At 33.6% G+C, this 17,747-nt stretch overlaps 3 protein-coding genes and 1 long non-coding RNA gene across 4 annotated transcripts; 1 reads left to right on the top strand and 3 right to left on the bottom strand.

Moving 5' to 3' along the window:
* The first annotated feature begins 3,216 nt into the window (after positions 1-3,216).
* On the top strand, positions 3,217-4,027 carry LOC130941760 (uncharacterized). Its single transcript, XR_009070709.1, has 2 exons — positions 3,217-3,570; positions 3,680-4,027. It is a non-coding gene; the product is annotated as an uncharacterized LOC130941760 (long non-coding RNA).
* A 97-nt stretch (positions 4,028-4,124) lies between these two features.
* LOC130941759 (pentatricopeptide repeat-containing protein At4g39952, mitochondrial) lies at positions 4,125-6,966 on the bottom strand. The gene has a single exon (XM_057870338.1). It carries the CDS (start codon positions 6,847-6,849, stop codon positions 4,516-4,518), a length of 2,334 nt encoding a protein of 777 aa, XP_057726321.1. The 5' UTR covers positions 6,850-6,966; the 3' UTR covers positions 4,125-4,515.
* A 3,125-nt stretch (positions 6,967-10,091) lies between these two features.
* LOC130941184 (protein FAR1-RELATED SEQUENCE 5-like) lies at positions 10,092-11,210 on the bottom strand. Its single transcript, XM_057869598.1, has one exon. The coding sequence runs from the start codon at positions 11,208-11,210 to the stop codon at positions 10,092-10,094; it is 1,119 nt and encodes a 372-aa protein (XP_057725581.1).
* A 62-nt stretch (positions 11,211-11,272) lies between these two features.
* LOC130941183 (putative protein FAR1-RELATED SEQUENCE 10) lies at positions 11,273-11,783 on the bottom strand. Its single transcript, XM_057869597.1, has 2 exons — positions 11,445-11,783; positions 11,273-11,347 (listed from the first exon to the last, which is right to left on the bottom strand). Exons 1-2 carry the CDS (start codon positions 11,781-11,783, stop codon positions 11,273-11,275), a joined length of 414 nt encoding a protein of 137 aa, XP_057725580.1.
* Between the last annotated feature and the right edge of the window lie 5,964 nt (positions 11,784-17,747).

The raw sequence follows: 17,747 nt of genomic DNA, 5'->3' as shown, positions 1-17,747 counted from the left end.
TAATAAATTAGGTAATTTTTTAGGTACCATAATAATCACTATTATTGTAATAAACTTATCATTTTGCGAAGAATTTTAATCATTAATTTTACTTTGTAATTAGGTGATCAATATTTAAGATAAAAAAGGGAATCAAGTTACAGGTGTTAACTAAAGAAGGGTCACTTTCATTGTGTGATTTTGGGAATGTTATAATTATTATTAAATATTTAAGATCGTGGAAATGATTGCTTAATGGGATTTAGTTAGTTGCTAACAGCACCGCCAAACCGACCGAGATCTACTTGTTATGGTTGAGTTCACCCATGGTACATGACAATGACCCATGTGCCCCTCCTTTTCATATTTATATACTCTCATTTCATTCTCAATGATCAATTATAGAAAATATCATGTAGGTTCACTATCTCTCGAGACAACATTTGAATGGTGGTTGTAGATTTTTGTTTTTCTTTTAAAAAAAAAGTTTTTAGTTTCCTTTCTTAATGATAAGAATAAACACATGTAATTATTAGGACAAATGAATTATTCATAAAGGGAGATTCATTATATGAGAACATGTCCATGTAAGCGTTTTTTGGAACCTTCTTAAGCAAGAATAGTTTTTTTAAGTATGAAAATAAAAAAGTTAACGGTGAAAATAATTCTATATATTTAATAAGAATGTGGATGTCTAATAATAATAATAATAATAATAACTCAAATGATATAATTTTTCCATACTCACTTAAAAGGTCACAGATACTCACTTAAAAGGTCATGGATTCGGTCTTTCTATCTTTGGTTAAAAAAAAAAAATAAATTAATAATAATAATAAGCTCTCAACAATCCCCTTTTTTTTGGGACATGCTCAACAATGCCTTTTTTTTTGGGTCAAGCTACCTCAACAATGCCTTTTAAGAATTATCAAGAGACTTTTCTTTTTGAGCCCAGTTTTAAATAACTGAAGGATAATCCACAAGAGTAGCCCCTTTGACCAAAAATTTGGAGAAGCTCAATTCTATTTCAAATTATCTTGACCCATGACCAAATATATTAGTAACCCAATACCTCAACTCAAAATAAAACTCATACGCATATTTAGTTTGCATTTCAATATATATTGTTTTTCACAAAATTTAAAAAAATGAAAACATACAAAATAAAATAGGTCTAGTTTGCCAAGCAAAACAAGTGAGCAAAAGGTAATAAAAATTAAAAACCTCAAAGGTAATAAAGTTTGTCAAAAAAAAAAAAACAGATTTTAACCGCTATAGTACTTGAAGAATTAATCTTGTAGTAGCAATATTTAATTATTTATTGAATATTTGAATACATTGACTTGATGTAAGGAAGACTAAACAAGAGGATAATGAAAAAGAGATAGTTACACCTTAACTACTAGTAGTCTCAATCAAAGGGACTGTTACTATTGATGAGACCGCCACAAACTTGTGATTACTACATCCATAAACCTTAGTTTAGCGGTTTTGAAAGAAAAAGCCAAAATGTGCTATTGCCCTATCGAATTCGGCCTATGTTTACATAACCGGTCTCAAGTCCGGAAAAACAAGCAAAGTTTTGCAATAGTTTACGTAAAACTTTGTTACATCCCTAGGCATGGTGACCATGCAATGCTGTTTTCGAATCCATGTAGGTTTGTAACTTGAGACAGCCAATATAAAATTTTATCGCATCCTGATGTATAGGCCCGACACAATGACGTTGTTAGATCCATGTAGCCAATCTTACTTAGCAAAAAAATACTTTGTTCGTATTCGGGGTCAAGTTCTAATATCTTATCAAGAATACTCTTGATAGAGCATTAAAAATATTACGAGATATAATTCTTCCAACACTAAACTCGACACCAAACAATGACTTCAGAAAATCAAAGAATGCAACTCTTTGGAAAGTAAGAATAGGACCACAACATGGCGTCTAATTCTGAACTATATGATGACATAATTTATTGTCCATAAGTGCAATATCCATCGTAACCCCACTAATGTTTTCTTCTCAACTTTAATAGCATTATATGTTGACATTTTTGCAATATCCATTCATATTCCAGGAAGGTTTCTGCCAACCTTTTTCTTTTATATATATTATACACATAGGTAGTGTTTGGTGGAGAGACAGAGACAGAAAGATTGAGACTGAGAGACAGAGACTAAGAGACAGGGATTGAAACAAATCTCAGTATTCTGTTTGGTGCAAAATGAGAGACAGGAATTGAAATAAGAATGAAACTCTAATTTAATTTGCACAAAGGGTAAAATTGGAATTAATTAATTGAAATGAAAGTATTTTAGGTATAAAATGTTATTAAAGTTTCAGTCTCCATCTCTAAAAATTTCAGTCCTCTGTGTCCCTACTTTTTGGAGGTACTGAAATACTGAAATTTTGGAGACAGAGACAGAAATTTTAGTACCAGTCTCTGAACTAACAAACACAATACTGAATCTCAGTCTCTCGGTCTCTGTCTCAGTACCTGAAAACAAACGCTGCCATAAAGACAAACATGAGGAGAATACTATGCATTCACGGACTATCTTTGAGAATACAAATAATTTCAAATGTGCTTCATATTGTGGTTGAGGGTATGTACTATGTAGGGTTAGGGTGAAATTGGGTTTAAAATTTTTATAGATATGCACAAGATTTTACCCCTACTTGCGTTTCACAACTTGCTAGTGTTATATATTCTGCTAGCGGTAGAGAGAGCTACTACTGGTTGTTTCTTCGAAGACCAATAAATTGCACCAGTACCAAAATAAAATGCAAATCTCGAAGTACTTTTTCTTGTTTCTGTATCACCGTGTAGGCAATAAGATTTACTTCCTTAATATTTTCATAATAAATATCATAACCTTTTTGTGCTTGAAATTATGATCTCCAAGTCACAAATATAAGATGCCAAAAAAGAAGTTAACAGGTTCATTTCTTTATTGGTTCACTTATTGACATTGTTATCAAACAACCAACCAAATACAAAGTACCTTTCGGTACTTGGAATTATTGTTACTCACAGCAACTATGGGACCAGTTATAGTATATTTTATTATGATTAGTCTCACTATTCTGATGTAAACCTATCCCGTGAACACAGACTGGACTCACATGATACACTTAACAATTAAGTAAGACTTTTTATACAAAACAAATGCAATTAATTACTATACCAACACTCTAAGCATCACTATAAATTTAACTTTGAGGCAACACAAAACATGATAAACTAGACTTGGCAAATTCATCACCTGGTTAAGTAAAGAGTATGGCACATACCAGTGGCAACACTATGATGAAATGGCTGGTAGCAGCACTGGTAATTGCCTTCTTGGGTGGTGAAGTAGCTCAAGCTGTTGTGATATGTAACATTAACACCGACAACCTAGGCGTATGCCGTGCAGCAGTTACCGGCAACCGCCCGCCACCACCGAACAAGCAATGTTGCGCCCTTGTCCGAGGTGCCAATATCCCTTGCCTTTGCACCTACAAGTCAGCCCTACCTGCACTTGGAATAAACCCTGCAAATGCTTTGGCCTTGCCCGGTAAATGTGGTATGAAGAAACCTCCATGTTAAGGTAATAATCTTAAGTCCTTAACTCTGAATTAAACTCAATATATAAACTACGTATGCTTGTATTTGATTTGGGTAAAGAATGCTTCATGATTCTTTCTTTGGCTCTGCAGTCAAGTGAAGCAACTCAGGAAGGTTGAGTCCTTTACAACTATACAAGCATCCTTTTTAGTCTTAACTTCAGTGTGATTAATTGGCAATGAAATAAGCTTCTAAGATAGCCATTTTGGACCCCTCAAATAAACTACTTGTTTATCAGTGTTGTTTCCCCTCATGTGTGCAAGCAGATATATATATATGATGTAGCATAAGTGTCTTGTGTTGTAGTGAGGATTGTTATAAAGGTGTTTGATGTACAACAATTCAAGGTCACTATTGCTCAATAGGAATATCAAGACAGCTATGAGATACTTGTGTAATTTGAGATCTGTTTAATAGAATATGTTACTTGTGTTACTGAATTTAGAAACTATGTGCAACTTATTCCACTTCTTCATGAACATACTTCAATAAAACCAGTATACACAGGATCATTTCACCAAATTTCTATAACACTCATAAACACAAATCTACTGCTTCCAGCTAGCAGGAAAAGAATCTTTATTAAGAATATATGCACTTCTCTACAGGTTTATACAAGTTCAAAGTTCAAACAAAACTCAACAGTCAGCCGGTTGCTAACTCACCAATATCAATCTAACTTAAGCATCTTAATCAGTCACAATGAATTCTCACCAAAGCTATTTTGCAGTTTTTCATTCAAACAGCATGTGAACTTCAAAGTAAGACAGATGGCCAGTGAAAAAACATTTTGATACTTTATCTATGGTGAAAATTTGAGAACCACAAACCTATTGACACGTAGGTAAGGCGCCTTATGTTCCTTTTACATTTTGAAATATTAGACTCCATTAAAAGGAAATTTTGAACATAAAACAAGCCATTTAGCTTACAGCACACTCCAACCAGCTTTCTTTCCCAGTGAACACCTCTCTTTCATTGTCCTTCTCACATTTTCTGCTTCTTCCCACCTCCCAATTGAGCTATACATATTGGCCATCATCATATAATATCCATCATTTTCTGGTTCAGATTCAATAGCATACATGGCAACCCTTATTCCCATCTCAACTTGATTGTAAGTTTTACAAGCACTTAACAAAGCTCCCCACACACCCCCATCTGGATGAATGGGCATGGACAGGACCAGAGCTTCCGCTTCTTGCAGATTACCCGACCTTCCTAAAATATCTATCATACAAGTGTGGTGCTTCAAATTTGGTTCCACAGAGTAACATGGCATCTTAGCAAATAAATGTTTCCCTTCTTCGACAAGCCCGGCATGGGCACATGCAGAGAGAAGACCAAGGAAGGTAACTCCATTTGGCTTAACATTTGATTTCTCCATATGCTTGAATATATCCAGAGCAGATTCTGCATATCCATTCATTCCATAGCCCGAAATCATCGCATTCCAACAAACTATGTCCTTTTCTTTCATTGAGTCAAATACCTGCCTTGATTTTTCTAGCTTCCCACACTTAGCATACATATCAACCAAAGCTGTGCCAAGAGGTAAATTGAGCTCGAAACCTCTTTCGTTTATGTAGCGGTGAACTCTTTCTCCTTCCTCCAGAGATGCAATGTGAGAACAAGCTGAAAGCACTATTGCAAAAGTTGCTGTATTGGGCTTATGGCCTTCGTTAATCATCTTGTTAAATAACTTTGTAGCCTCTTTATAATCCTTGACATGAATATGAGCTGATATCATAGTGTTCCAAGAGATAACATCCTTATCCAACCTTTTAAATACTTTCCAAGCGTAGGTCATCTTATCACATTTTCCATACATCTGTATGAGTGAATTAGCAACCAATACATTGGCATCCATAAAACCTTTTACAGCATTGCAATGAATCGACCTTCCTAAATTGGTTTGTCCTAATTCGGCACAGGAACCAATTGCTGAAACTATGCTGGTTAATTCAGAATCAATACCTAAATAGTGCATCTCCCTAAAGAGTTCAACACACTTTGTGTTGTTGCCGATTCTACCATAGCCATTAACCATATAATTCCAGCACTCTAGGCTATGTTGGCAATTGTTGAACAGCCTCTCTGCCAAAGTTAACATCCCTAGCTTGCAATACATAAACAGCAACGAATTATGAACCACATCATCATTTATATAATGTCTCCGTATGATAAATCCATGAAAGGCTTTCGCTTCATATTCATTCACCGAATAACCAAAGGCTGAAAGAATGCAACCTAAAACAATTCCATCAGGGTCTACTTGATTCTCTAGCATTTTCCAAAACAACCTTACACATTCATTCACCATCCCAAACCTTGCATAAACTCCAATGATTGATGTCCAAGACACCAGATCTTTGTTTATCACTTCAGAGAATGACTGATAAGCTTCCTGCAGGACCCCGCACCTGCAATACATAGACAAAAGCGATGACTGCACAACTTGTTCACATCCAATCCCGGTTTTCACCACAAAACCATGCAAACACCTTCCTTCAGACAAAGCAACAAGATCCCCACAGGCAAGTAACCCACCCTCCAATGTCCTAGAGTTAGGCCTCTCACTATCGACCCCATGAAGCATCATCTCACGAACACACCTCAAACCCTTCTCACTCTCCCCATTGTGCACGAACCCAACCACAAGCGCAGTCCAAGCAACAACATCTCTCACAAGCATTTCATCAAACACCAAGCATGCATCCCTCATTAGTCCACACCTCGAATACAAGGACACAAACGAAGACCCCACAGCTGAATTACAACCAAAAAGTCCACATTTTGATACCAACCCATGAAGGCTCGTCCCATCTTGAACCATCATCAAGTGGGCATATGAAGAAGCAACCATGGGGACAGTGAAATGATCGGGCAGAACATCAGAACACCGCATAAGGGAGTAAAATTGAAGCGCATGGGCATAATCGGCACGTGAAAAATGAGACTTGATGATGGAGTTCCAGAGGAAGGTGTCGGCCGAGGAAGGAGGAAGGGAGAGGAAGATGGCGGAGGAGGAAGAAGGGTTGTGATAGAGAGAGATGAGCTTGGAAGCGATGAAGGGGTTGGTGGAGTTGCCGGTGGTGATGGCAATGGCGTGGAATTGGAGAAGAGAATGGAGAGTGGTGATGCGGTTAGAGAGTGAGATGAGTGTGTGTGAAGCGAGAGTGGAATAATGAGAGCTGATGATGCTGATGAAGTACTTTCTGTTTCTTTGAGCAAGCAACAGTTTTTTGGAGAGAAAGCGCATTTGGAATCTGTGTGACGGTGTCACAGCGTAAATTGTGAAGTAACCAAACTCCAAACTCCATGGAATTCATCCACATCTGGCCGTTCAAACCATAGTGGTCCGAACTGAATCGGTGAGGTTACTGAGTTAGTGAGTCACTGGTTGACGGTTAATTCAGTCCTATATAAATAAAAAATAAAAAATAATTAAAAATTTAAAATTAAAACACATATTTTTAATAATATTTTAAAAATATTAAACTATTTTAAAATAATATAGAACAAAAACAATAAATATTTTATTATTTTTATTTTATTATAAATATTTTTATTGTTTTTATATTAAAATAACTATTTTTTTAAATTTTAATAATTTATTAATTAATTTATATTTATTATATTATTATATACTACAAGTATTTATTAAAAAATAATACTAAATAGATATTATATAATTATGAAAAGAAAAAATAAATAAATTTATAATTATTATTAAATAAAAATATAATTAATTTAAGAATAAGTGAATTTATAACTAAAATTAAAATAAATTAAATAAAAATAATTTGATGTAAGATATTTATATATTATAATTTATATATATATGCATAGCAGCCTATGGCGGTAAATGGCGCTCCATTTATAAAGTTAGGGGTTCAAACCAAAGTTCTGAAAACCAAACCAGCCATCAAACTGCTCTAGTTACTGGTTTACTGGTTTAGTGATCAACCAGTTGAATCATGATCCAATCGAAAAAACTATTTTATATTAAAATAACAAATAAATTATAAATAAATACTCTAAAACATAATTATAATCTAATATAAATTTTAAAATATCTTCTAAATCTAAAGCACTACATAAAATATCATCATCGGTTTAAGACCTTTAGATAAAGTACAAACTTAAATATTTTAATGAACTAAAGCTTTTGCTTTCAAAGTTTGCAACCAAAATCCTTTCTTCATCCTATAAATGTTTGCTGTGATGACATTGATCAATAAAGCAATTACATCCAAAAAAAATACCAAAAAATATCAAACTATTTCCAACTTTGGTTTAAATTTGTCGGCACAGGATTCGGTGGTCCAGGAACCTTTGGACCATTTAGTGGTCCAAGTAAAAAACATGTTTTTTAAGATTTTTTAACAACTGTTACATAGTTCTTTAACTAATTTTAATTATAAATTGACCCTATATATTTTATATAATTATAAAAATGATTTTTTATTTTATAAATAATTAATTTATCATAAATCTATCATGTTCATTAACAATCAAATACAAAAACAACAACAATTATATCCTCCATGGATCCCAATCGATTAAAATATTACATTCGATCCGAGACGTTCCTGAGGAGTCATGAAATCGTGTTTCGCTGAAATCCAATCGATTGGACTATCAAACCAATCGATTGAAATTTAACCCAATCGATTGGATTTCAGTTTATCACTAAACAATCGATTGTATATTCCTGGTAAGCATGGTTTTGCATAAATCAATCGATTGGTCATAGTAACCAATCGATTGAACAATGAATTAAATGTGAAATTTATGTAATTCAATCGATTGTTTATGATTTTCAATCGATTGAATTCTTCCAAACAATCGATTGGTCTCAATATTCAATCGATTGGTTCCGGCTAAAAATCGATTGAACTTTGCACGTAACTTCTAATTCAATCGATTGGTTTGAAACTTCAATCGATTGGGAAGTGTCCTAAATGTGTTTTTTTCAGCATTCAATCGATTGGTATTGTAATCCTAATATTGTTTGGGTAAATTCAATATGATTGAATTTGATCTCGTTAGGATTACAATACCAAACAATATGAATTTAATAATTAGTTTTTTTTATCGTATATCCTTCATTCATCCTAATAATTCCAATTGATTAAAAAATTAACTTTGATCTCGTTACGTTCGTCCATGGCTTCCAAATCGTGTTTCCTTGAAATTCAATCGATTGGTTTTTCAAAACAATCGATTGAATGATAACTCAATCGATTGGTTTACGCTACATCACAAAACAATCGATTGAAAGTTGTAAGGTAGAATGGTAAAAAGCTTATACCAATCGATTGAAGTTACTTTCCAATCGAATGAATGCCTCAAAACAATCGATTGTTTGTTGTTACTCAATCGATTGAATTCACGAAAACAACATGGATTTGCCAAATACAATCGATTGGAAAGTGATGACATTGAAGTTTTAGCCAAATTCAATCGATTGGTAGTGTAATCCAATCGATTGAAATAGTGATGAAGTTGAATATTTTGCCAATTTCAATCGATTGGTAATGGTACCCAATCGATTGAAATGTGATGACTTTGAATTTTTTCCAAATTCAATCGATTGGTACTGTAATTAAGTGTACTCCAATCGATTAAAATAACAAAACAATCGATTGGAACATTGTGTTTAAGTATACTTCAATCGATTGGTGGGGGCTTGATTTCGCATAGTCTATCTACCAATTTTAAAACTTTTTATTTAAATATGATCCTTCTAAGATTATTATTATTATTATTATTATTATTATTATTTTGAATTTCATTTGAGTATTTAGCTAATTAAAGACAATTATAGATAAGATATAATTAGATAAATTGATCAAATTTAATTTCTTAAATTGAAAATATGTTCTTAAGTTGAAATTGAGAAGTATTTGTTTTTAATTAAAAGATAAGATATCTTAAACAGTTTTAAGATTATTCGGCTGTTTCGCAAATTTTTAAAAAGATAGAATTCAAATTTTGTTATCTTTTTTGGGTATATATATATATTCAATCCGACTAATTTTGTATACGTTGACAAATTATTTTAACTATTTGCCTTTCAACCAAGTCTACTCGTAATATATTCTTCCGTTGATAATAATCATGGATATTCCTTCTAACAAAGATATAGTGGGGGTCTCTAATGATGCTACCAACACACAGAATATGTCACTGGACTGTGATTTTATCAAAGTTGATTTTGGTGATCAACTTGGAACTACAATTCCTAGTGCAAAGGTAATCTTTAATGGGTATTTAATATCTAGTATAATGTATTACGAGTAATTTAAACTTTAATTTTTTTATTTTCTACAAGATGACCAAGTTATTAATGACGATGTTATTCAAAGCGAGGATCTAAATAAAGTTCAAGAATTGTCTAGTAAAGTGGATAAGGTCCTCTCTAGCATGGAGGTAATTTGATGTGACAAACAGTAACTAATATATATTATGTAAAATAATTTAGATATTATAACCTTTTTACCATTCTTTTTTGCAGTTAATGAGAATTGAAAACATGGCTCGGGACGAAATAATTGATAAAATCCTTGAATCTGTAAGTCGCATTGAAACAATGATATCACAACTCAGTCTGAATAATGATTCCGTAACTCCGACCAAGCTCTCTGTACAAAACAGGCATCCAATGTACTTTATGCAATCATCGGTATTATCTATGTTCAGAACCCGCATTGATCCAGCTCTGGAGAGAAATGGCCGAAAGAAAAGAAATATCTCATGAGTGTATAACTCAGCAGCATATCTCTCTAGCAGCTCTATACAAGTTTGCATGACGGGCACCCCACGTGTAGATTCATAATCAGCATTAAATTCGTTAAAGCGCATGTGTGCTACACACCTTTGAAAATGCTCTACAAAACTTGTCAAATCATACCGCGACCCCACATACCTTCCCACAACTGAGTGTAAACCTTCACATCTTGATGTAGTTCTAAAGCCAGCAAAGAATTTTCCTCTTAGATATGCAGTAGCCCACATATGCTTCTCTTCGTACATGTTGATCACCCACGGCTTATCCTCAATGCCAAATTCTTCAATAAGCTGAACCCACTTACGCTTAAACACGGGAATCTCGTAGTCTCCTGTCATGATTTTTCTAAATTTAGATGTAAACGATGGATTTCCAACATTGCTAGTTGCATTTCGAATAAGGTGCCAAGTGCATAATCTATGTCTGACTTCGGAAAATACATCTCTCACTGCATTCCTAATCGCCATGGCCCCATCAGTTATGATTGAGGTCGGGGTCTTGCCCCTCATTGCAAACATGAGCTGACGCAGGAGCCAAACATATGTATCAGTAGTTTCGTCCGCGATTAACGCAGCAGCAAAAATAGTTGTTTGGTTGTGGTGGTTAACCCCGCTGAATATTACTAATGGACAATTATACTTGTTCTTCTTGTACGTAGCATCAAAAGCAATAACATCCCCGAAGAGTCGGTAGTCTAGTTGGCTAATCTCATTAGACCAGAACAAATTACGTAACAAACCTCTTGAATCGTGACATGCCTTGAAATATAATTGTGGATCCTTCAACTGCATCTCCAGGAATTTGACGCCTTTGCCGAGCAATCTCATTGTACATATCTCTGGGACCATAGCCAACAAATTCGTACCCGCCTGCTTGACTAGCTAGAAGACTAAATATCTGTGAGGTGCTGATCCCTGACTTTAGCATGTTCATCATTTGCATAATATCTGCCTCTGACATTTTTCTATGGGCAGGCAACATAGCACTGAATTGTGTATCCAAAGATCATGGTTGTGTTCGTCAGAGAAATAAAAGATATGCCACCTTCCACTTTATGGTACAAATTTAACATCCATTCGGGCTTCACATCCAGTTCTTGTTTCCAATCTAGGCTCCTTCTTCCTTTTTTCCATCGTGTAATATTTCTCCATCCTGAATCCTTGCCTATGGCATACAAACATTTGTCTGTAAATCTCGCCACTACTATTCTTGAAGGTCTTGCTCTTCCTTGCACTAAAGCCCTTCGACTTTGAGTACTTCATATAAAAATCAAATGCAAGCTGCAAAGTAGAAAAGTGGTATTTGCCAATTTCCTCCGCAAAATTCTCACTAAATTTCAAAGATGTAATGTCTTGCACGGAGTCAACCACATAAGCGGCTTCAACGATATAATCTGACATATCAGATTCAGAAAAAAAGCTCCCTCGGTAAATTCATCTCTGAAATCTTGTTCGAATTCATTCTGTTTATCCATCATATCTTGGTCACTTACTAGCTCTTGTTGGTTAAAGTCATCGTCCTCCTGGTATTGCTCATTCATCTCAGTGTCCGTAAATATACCTGACATCTTAAAATGTCCAATGAAAAAAAAATCAGTACACTCCATCTTATAACATTACATACAATAGATAGATTCGTATATTGCTAGCAGGGACGGATCCAGAGATTTTAATATTGAGGTGCCAATTTTTATATATATTTTTTAATCTATAAAAATAATTAACATATAGTTATTGGAGTTAGTTTTTTAATAGATTTATTAAGATACATATAATTATAATTTTTTCCAACAATTTTAGTTTTAATATGATAATTACATAAATAAAATATAACTTTAACAATTGTACATTAAAAATTTATAAAATACCATATAATTTATAACGGGATTTGCTAAAAATGATCCCATATCTTATTAATTAAAATTTATTCTTTCAAAAGTTTTAAAAAAATTTGAAAATAAATTATAAATTATTAATTAATTGAAAAACACGGTACCATTGTAGAATATAATATATACGATATTTTTATAAAATTTTTCTTTTACCAATGTGAATTTAGAAGAAGAATTAATATTTTTTACAAGAAAATAATATCTACAGTACATAATGTGATTACCAAAACATAACTACTTAAGTTATTATTAATATAAAAATATGAATGTTAAATATATTAATATAAAAAAACAAATGATTTTAAAAAAATAAATATAGAAATTATTATATAAAAACTAATTGGAAAGGTACAAAGACTTGAGGGTATGATATTAAATTAGCTAGGTAAAAATATTAGTGAATTAACAATTAAGACATAAATCTATTACATAGTGAAAAATAATACATATAAAACTATTAAATTACCTAATATTTGTTTTTATTTTTTAAACACAAATTTTATATATAAGTATAATTTCTTAAAATTTTGGGGGGTTCAGGCCACTACTCGCCCCCTCTAGGTCCGTCCCTAATTGCTAGCTAATTAGTAATAAAAAATAATAACATCTATTTACTTTTTAGTAATTCTCAATGTCTTGTCAGTTAATAAAAGATAAAAAAAAATTTCATTACACAATCAATTTTACGAATAAAGTATCGAAACGAATAATTGAAAAATTAGAGATTCTATCCACTTACCTCGATTTTGTAATCAAAACGATGGATTGTTTTCTGAACACTACAATGAAAAAAATTGATTGGATCTTTGCTGATTGCTGCAACGGTGATTGTCAATTAACGATGAATAAAAAGTGGATATTAAATAGACGGATAAAAAATAAAAAAAATTGGATATTCAGTAGATGGATGGATGTTCGAAAGAAAAACAATGAAATTTTTTATAAAGAGAATGATACACGATTTTAATGGTGGGATTGAATAATTGGTGATGGATTATTCACCAATTTATAATGTTAATATTAAGGAAAAGATAAGATTAGAGTATCTAAATCAAAATAAAACCTTGAAAAAGGAAGATAGAATTTTAAAGATAAGATAGATGAATAAGAAGATAATTTTTAAAAACGAAAACAAGACTGACATAGGCGTAATACATCGCGTTCCAATCGATTGAATGATCATTTCAATCGATTGAATTTGAATTCACGCACACTACAATCGATTGAAATTGACAAATTCATATTGTTTAGGTAAATTCAATCGATTGAGTCACAAAAGCAATCGATTGAATTTGGTGAGACTGAGGTTGTTTTGAAGCATTCAATCGATTGAAAATTCTAAATAATCGATTGAATTACAAAAATCCAATTTTTTTCATCATTCAATCGATTGGATTGTATGACCAATCGACTGAGTTATGCGAAAACCATGCTTTTGGCAAATAATAATAATAATAATCTTAGACGGATCATATTTAAAGAAAAAGTTTCAAAATTGGTAGATAGACTATGCGAAATCAAGCCCCCACCAATCAATTGAAGTATACTTAAACACAATGTTCCAATCGATTGTTTTGTTATTTTAATCGATTGGAGTACACTTAATTACAGTATCAATCGATTGGTTTTATATGCAATCGATTGAAATTGAAATTGATGATAATTCAATCGATTGCACTTAGAAAACAATCAATTGATACAGTAATTAAGTGCACTCCAATCGATTAAAATAACAAAACAATCGATTGCACTAAAAAAACAATCGATTGAATCCATACAAACACATTGTTTTCAAGACCTGATTGCATCTTAAGAATATAGAAAAACTGTTAGCTAAATTCATTCCATCATCCAAGAAGGTCTTACAATTCAAACAAACCTAGTACCTTTAAGAACTCTATATATGAATTGTAAAAATCAAAGCAAGGCATGCTTGTACAAGAATATTGCTATAAAACAATTTCTTCATGGTCCAGGCCTTGGGATGATGCCCCTTGGGTTTGTGATGCCCAGATTAGTGCATAGACTATCAATTGCTTCTCCTTGACGATTGATAGCTTCCTTTTGCCTGTCTTGACGCTGCCTCATATCAGCAAATTGCTCCTCCATATATACTCTCAAGCTTCACAATTCATCCATCAAATCTTGCATTGTTGGCAAAGGAGGGGGTGGTGGTGGGGGTGGCTCTGTTTGTGCTTGCACCTGGTCTTGTGGTTGCCCTTGAGCCTGAGGTTGTTGGGCATCCGGATCTCTTCCCATCTGTCTTAGAGTGCTGTCATCAATCTTGGCTACATTAGTCAAGACAACACTTTTCTCTTCAGTCAAGTCAATTTCAAGCCATTTGAAAATCTTGGTCCAATGGCAACCATATCCTAAACCAACACTTGATTTTTCTTTCTTCATCTCAAGCATATGATGAACCATAAAATAAGGCCAGTTTATCTCCTTTCCAGTCACCATAGCCCAAAGTACTAAAATATCTTCGTTAAACAAGATTCCATGATTATGTTTTCTTGGAATCAACATGTATGAAAACAAATACATTAATATACACTGCTCAATCCCCAACCCACTGCAACTTATATTACCTCTAGCATCCATGTGTGGATTCTCATATTGTAAACTCTGTAAACCAACTAATCTGTTGTATTCTCCCCATTCCTCATCTGCCGCAATACCTCCAGTAAATTTTGCCCCGTGATAACCTAGACTCCATTGTTCAGCTAGTTCTTGCAAAGTAACTCTATAATGCTATTTCCCTAAATCAAACTCAATCAGCGGCATTACCTCACCCTCTTCATCAGGTCCAAGAACAACATAATTCAAAGTACTATAAACAGCCCTAACCAAGTGCGGGTAATACTCATCCCTAGTTTGTACAAAATCAACTAAGTGCTGTGTTTGCAATGCATTCAACACCAAATTAAAACGTCTATCCTGAAGGAACTCGGCTGTTATGTACATGGGAGGAACTATTGGCCTTGACTCGAACTTCTCCACATAGTTTTTCAGTGCCCTTTGAGACGGCAGCCACCTTGCCATGTAATGTAATGAAGCAACCAGTCTGGCGGAAGCAGAGCTTTCTCCCTCAACCCTGGCTCTTTTGGTGTTCTTAGTTCTGGCCATTTTGGGGATATTGATTTGGTGGATTTTGTAAGGAATTGGTTGAGGTTTAATAATACGTATGTAGGACGGAGTGGATGTTGGTGAGATTGGAGAAGAAGAGAGAAGAAGATGAAGCTTTCTGGTTCGATGAGAGAAGAGAGCGGTGCAGAAATGGGGGTTCGAATCTTTTAAAACGTTACTTCTAATTCAATACGCATGGTTTGGGTTTAATATATAGCGATTTTGAAATTGCAATCGATTGGATTACAATACCAATCGATTGAATGCTGAAAAAAAACACATTTAGGACACTTCCCAATCGATTGAAGTTTCAAACCAATCGATTGAATTAGAAGTTACGTGCAAAGTTCAATCGATTTTTAGCCGGAACCAATCGATTGAATATTGAGACCAATCGATTATTTGGAAGAATTCAATCGATTGAAAATCATAAACAATCGATTGAATTACATAAATTACACATTTAATTCATTGTTCAATCGATTGGTTACTATGACCAATCGATTGATTTATGCAAAACCATGCTTACCAGGAATATACAATCGATTGTTTAGTGATAAACTGAAATCCAATCGATTGGGTTAAATTTCAATCGATTGGTTTGATAGTCCAATCGATTGGATTTCAGCGAAACACGATTTCATGACTCCTCAGGAACGTCTCGGATCAAATGTAATATTTTAATCGATTGGGATCCATGGAGGATATAATTGTTGTTGTTTTTGTATTTGATTGTTAATGAACATGATAGATTTATGATAAATTAATTATTTATAAAATAAAAAATCATTTTTATAATTATATAAAATATATAGGGTCAATTTATAATTAAAATTAGTTAAAGGACTATGTAACAGTTGTTAAAAAATCTTAAAAAACATGTTTTTTACTTGGACCACTAAGTGGTCCAAAAGTTCTTGGACCACCGAATCCTTTGCCAAATTTGTCCAAGCAACAAAGAAAAGGAATCAAGGTTTCCTCACAAAAAAAAAAGAATGAAGGTTCCTCGAAGTAGTAGCTATACAATCCATATCATTTAACACAAACTAGAAGTTCAAAAACCTCATTCTTCCATTGCTACAGGCTCAATTCTAACCTGCCACCTAACGTACCACAAATTTCTAATCAAGAGAGGTGTCTCCGTTCTCACAACAAAATTGTATTCATTTGAAGATACTCAAAACAAATCAGAAAAAGCAAACGGATTTCACAATAACCCAGAGCTAAACTTGACACTTTAATGCTCCTTCGTCATGTTACTCAATAAATCAGCAAAGCAGTCACAATCCAAGCACATGTAAATCACAAAACAGTCAAACAAACACAAGTCAGCAACACATCACTAATCAACAATCACAAGACATTCAAAATCAATAATTAGTAAATTAAAATCACAATACAAAAAACAGTAGCACAGAGCTTCAAAATAATCAATAATCAATAAATAGCAGCAGAACCAGAGTAAACAAACAATCAAATAATGTTCAACAAAAATTAACAACACAACCAGTCAACCAGACCTTCGAAAGACAGAAATAGAGCGTAAAAAAATGATGTACAAGTGAAGAACAAATGAACAATTGAGCACTGAGCTAATCACTAATTAGTCAGAAACAGTGCAATAATTGCCATCAAATAATCAACACAGTCACAATCTAGGTACAATTAAACGCCGGAAGCTCGAGGTCCAGCCGTCCAGGTGAGTGCTGCTTCGCATTCTGGAGACTGGAGAGGAGAGGGGTAATGGTTAGGGAAGTTAAGGAGTTAGGGTTCAGCAACCAAAACGCAGCCGTTTTTTACACAATTTAAAAACTGGCCGGGTCACGGTTCGGTTCGGCCGATCGGTTCCCGGCCGGTTCGACGGTCCAATGACGGTTTTTCAATCTGACGGTTTTGGCTTCTGTCCAAACCAAGGTTCAGAAAACCAGACTAATTATCGAACCGCTCTAATTATTGGTTTATTAGTTCATTGTTTCAACCGGTTCAACCGGAAAAATCGTTTTATAATAAACACCTGATTCTATAAAAATTCAATGAATAAAGCAACTGGTTCTAAACACTCTTCTACTGCATTTTTTTACTTCAAAAGGGGATCATAAACAACTAGTTCTATGAATAAACAAACTACAATGATATGCAATGCCAAAAATAGGCCAATGATAAAATAATAAAGGGTTTCTCTCTTCAATTCTATGTTCAAGCTTGTAGCATACCAGAATCAACAGAATAATACCGTTAAAATAGTCTTCCTTCTTAATTCTTATATACCTCGAAGAATTTCCTACAAATTGAACACAACACACAGCTTTAAAACAAAAGACAAAACAACACTCAGAAATCAATTACC

This window comes from Arachis stenosperma, chromosome 7 (assembly GCF_014773155.1).
Source record: "Arachis stenosperma cultivar V10309 chromosome 7, arast.V10309.gnm1.PFL2, whole genome shotgun sequence".
NCBI lineage: Eukaryota > Viridiplantae > Streptophyta > Magnoliopsida > Fabales > Fabaceae > Arachis > Arachis stenosperma.
Note: the sequence above shows the minus strand (reverse complement) of the source record. Positions and strands in the feature narration are given on the sequence as shown.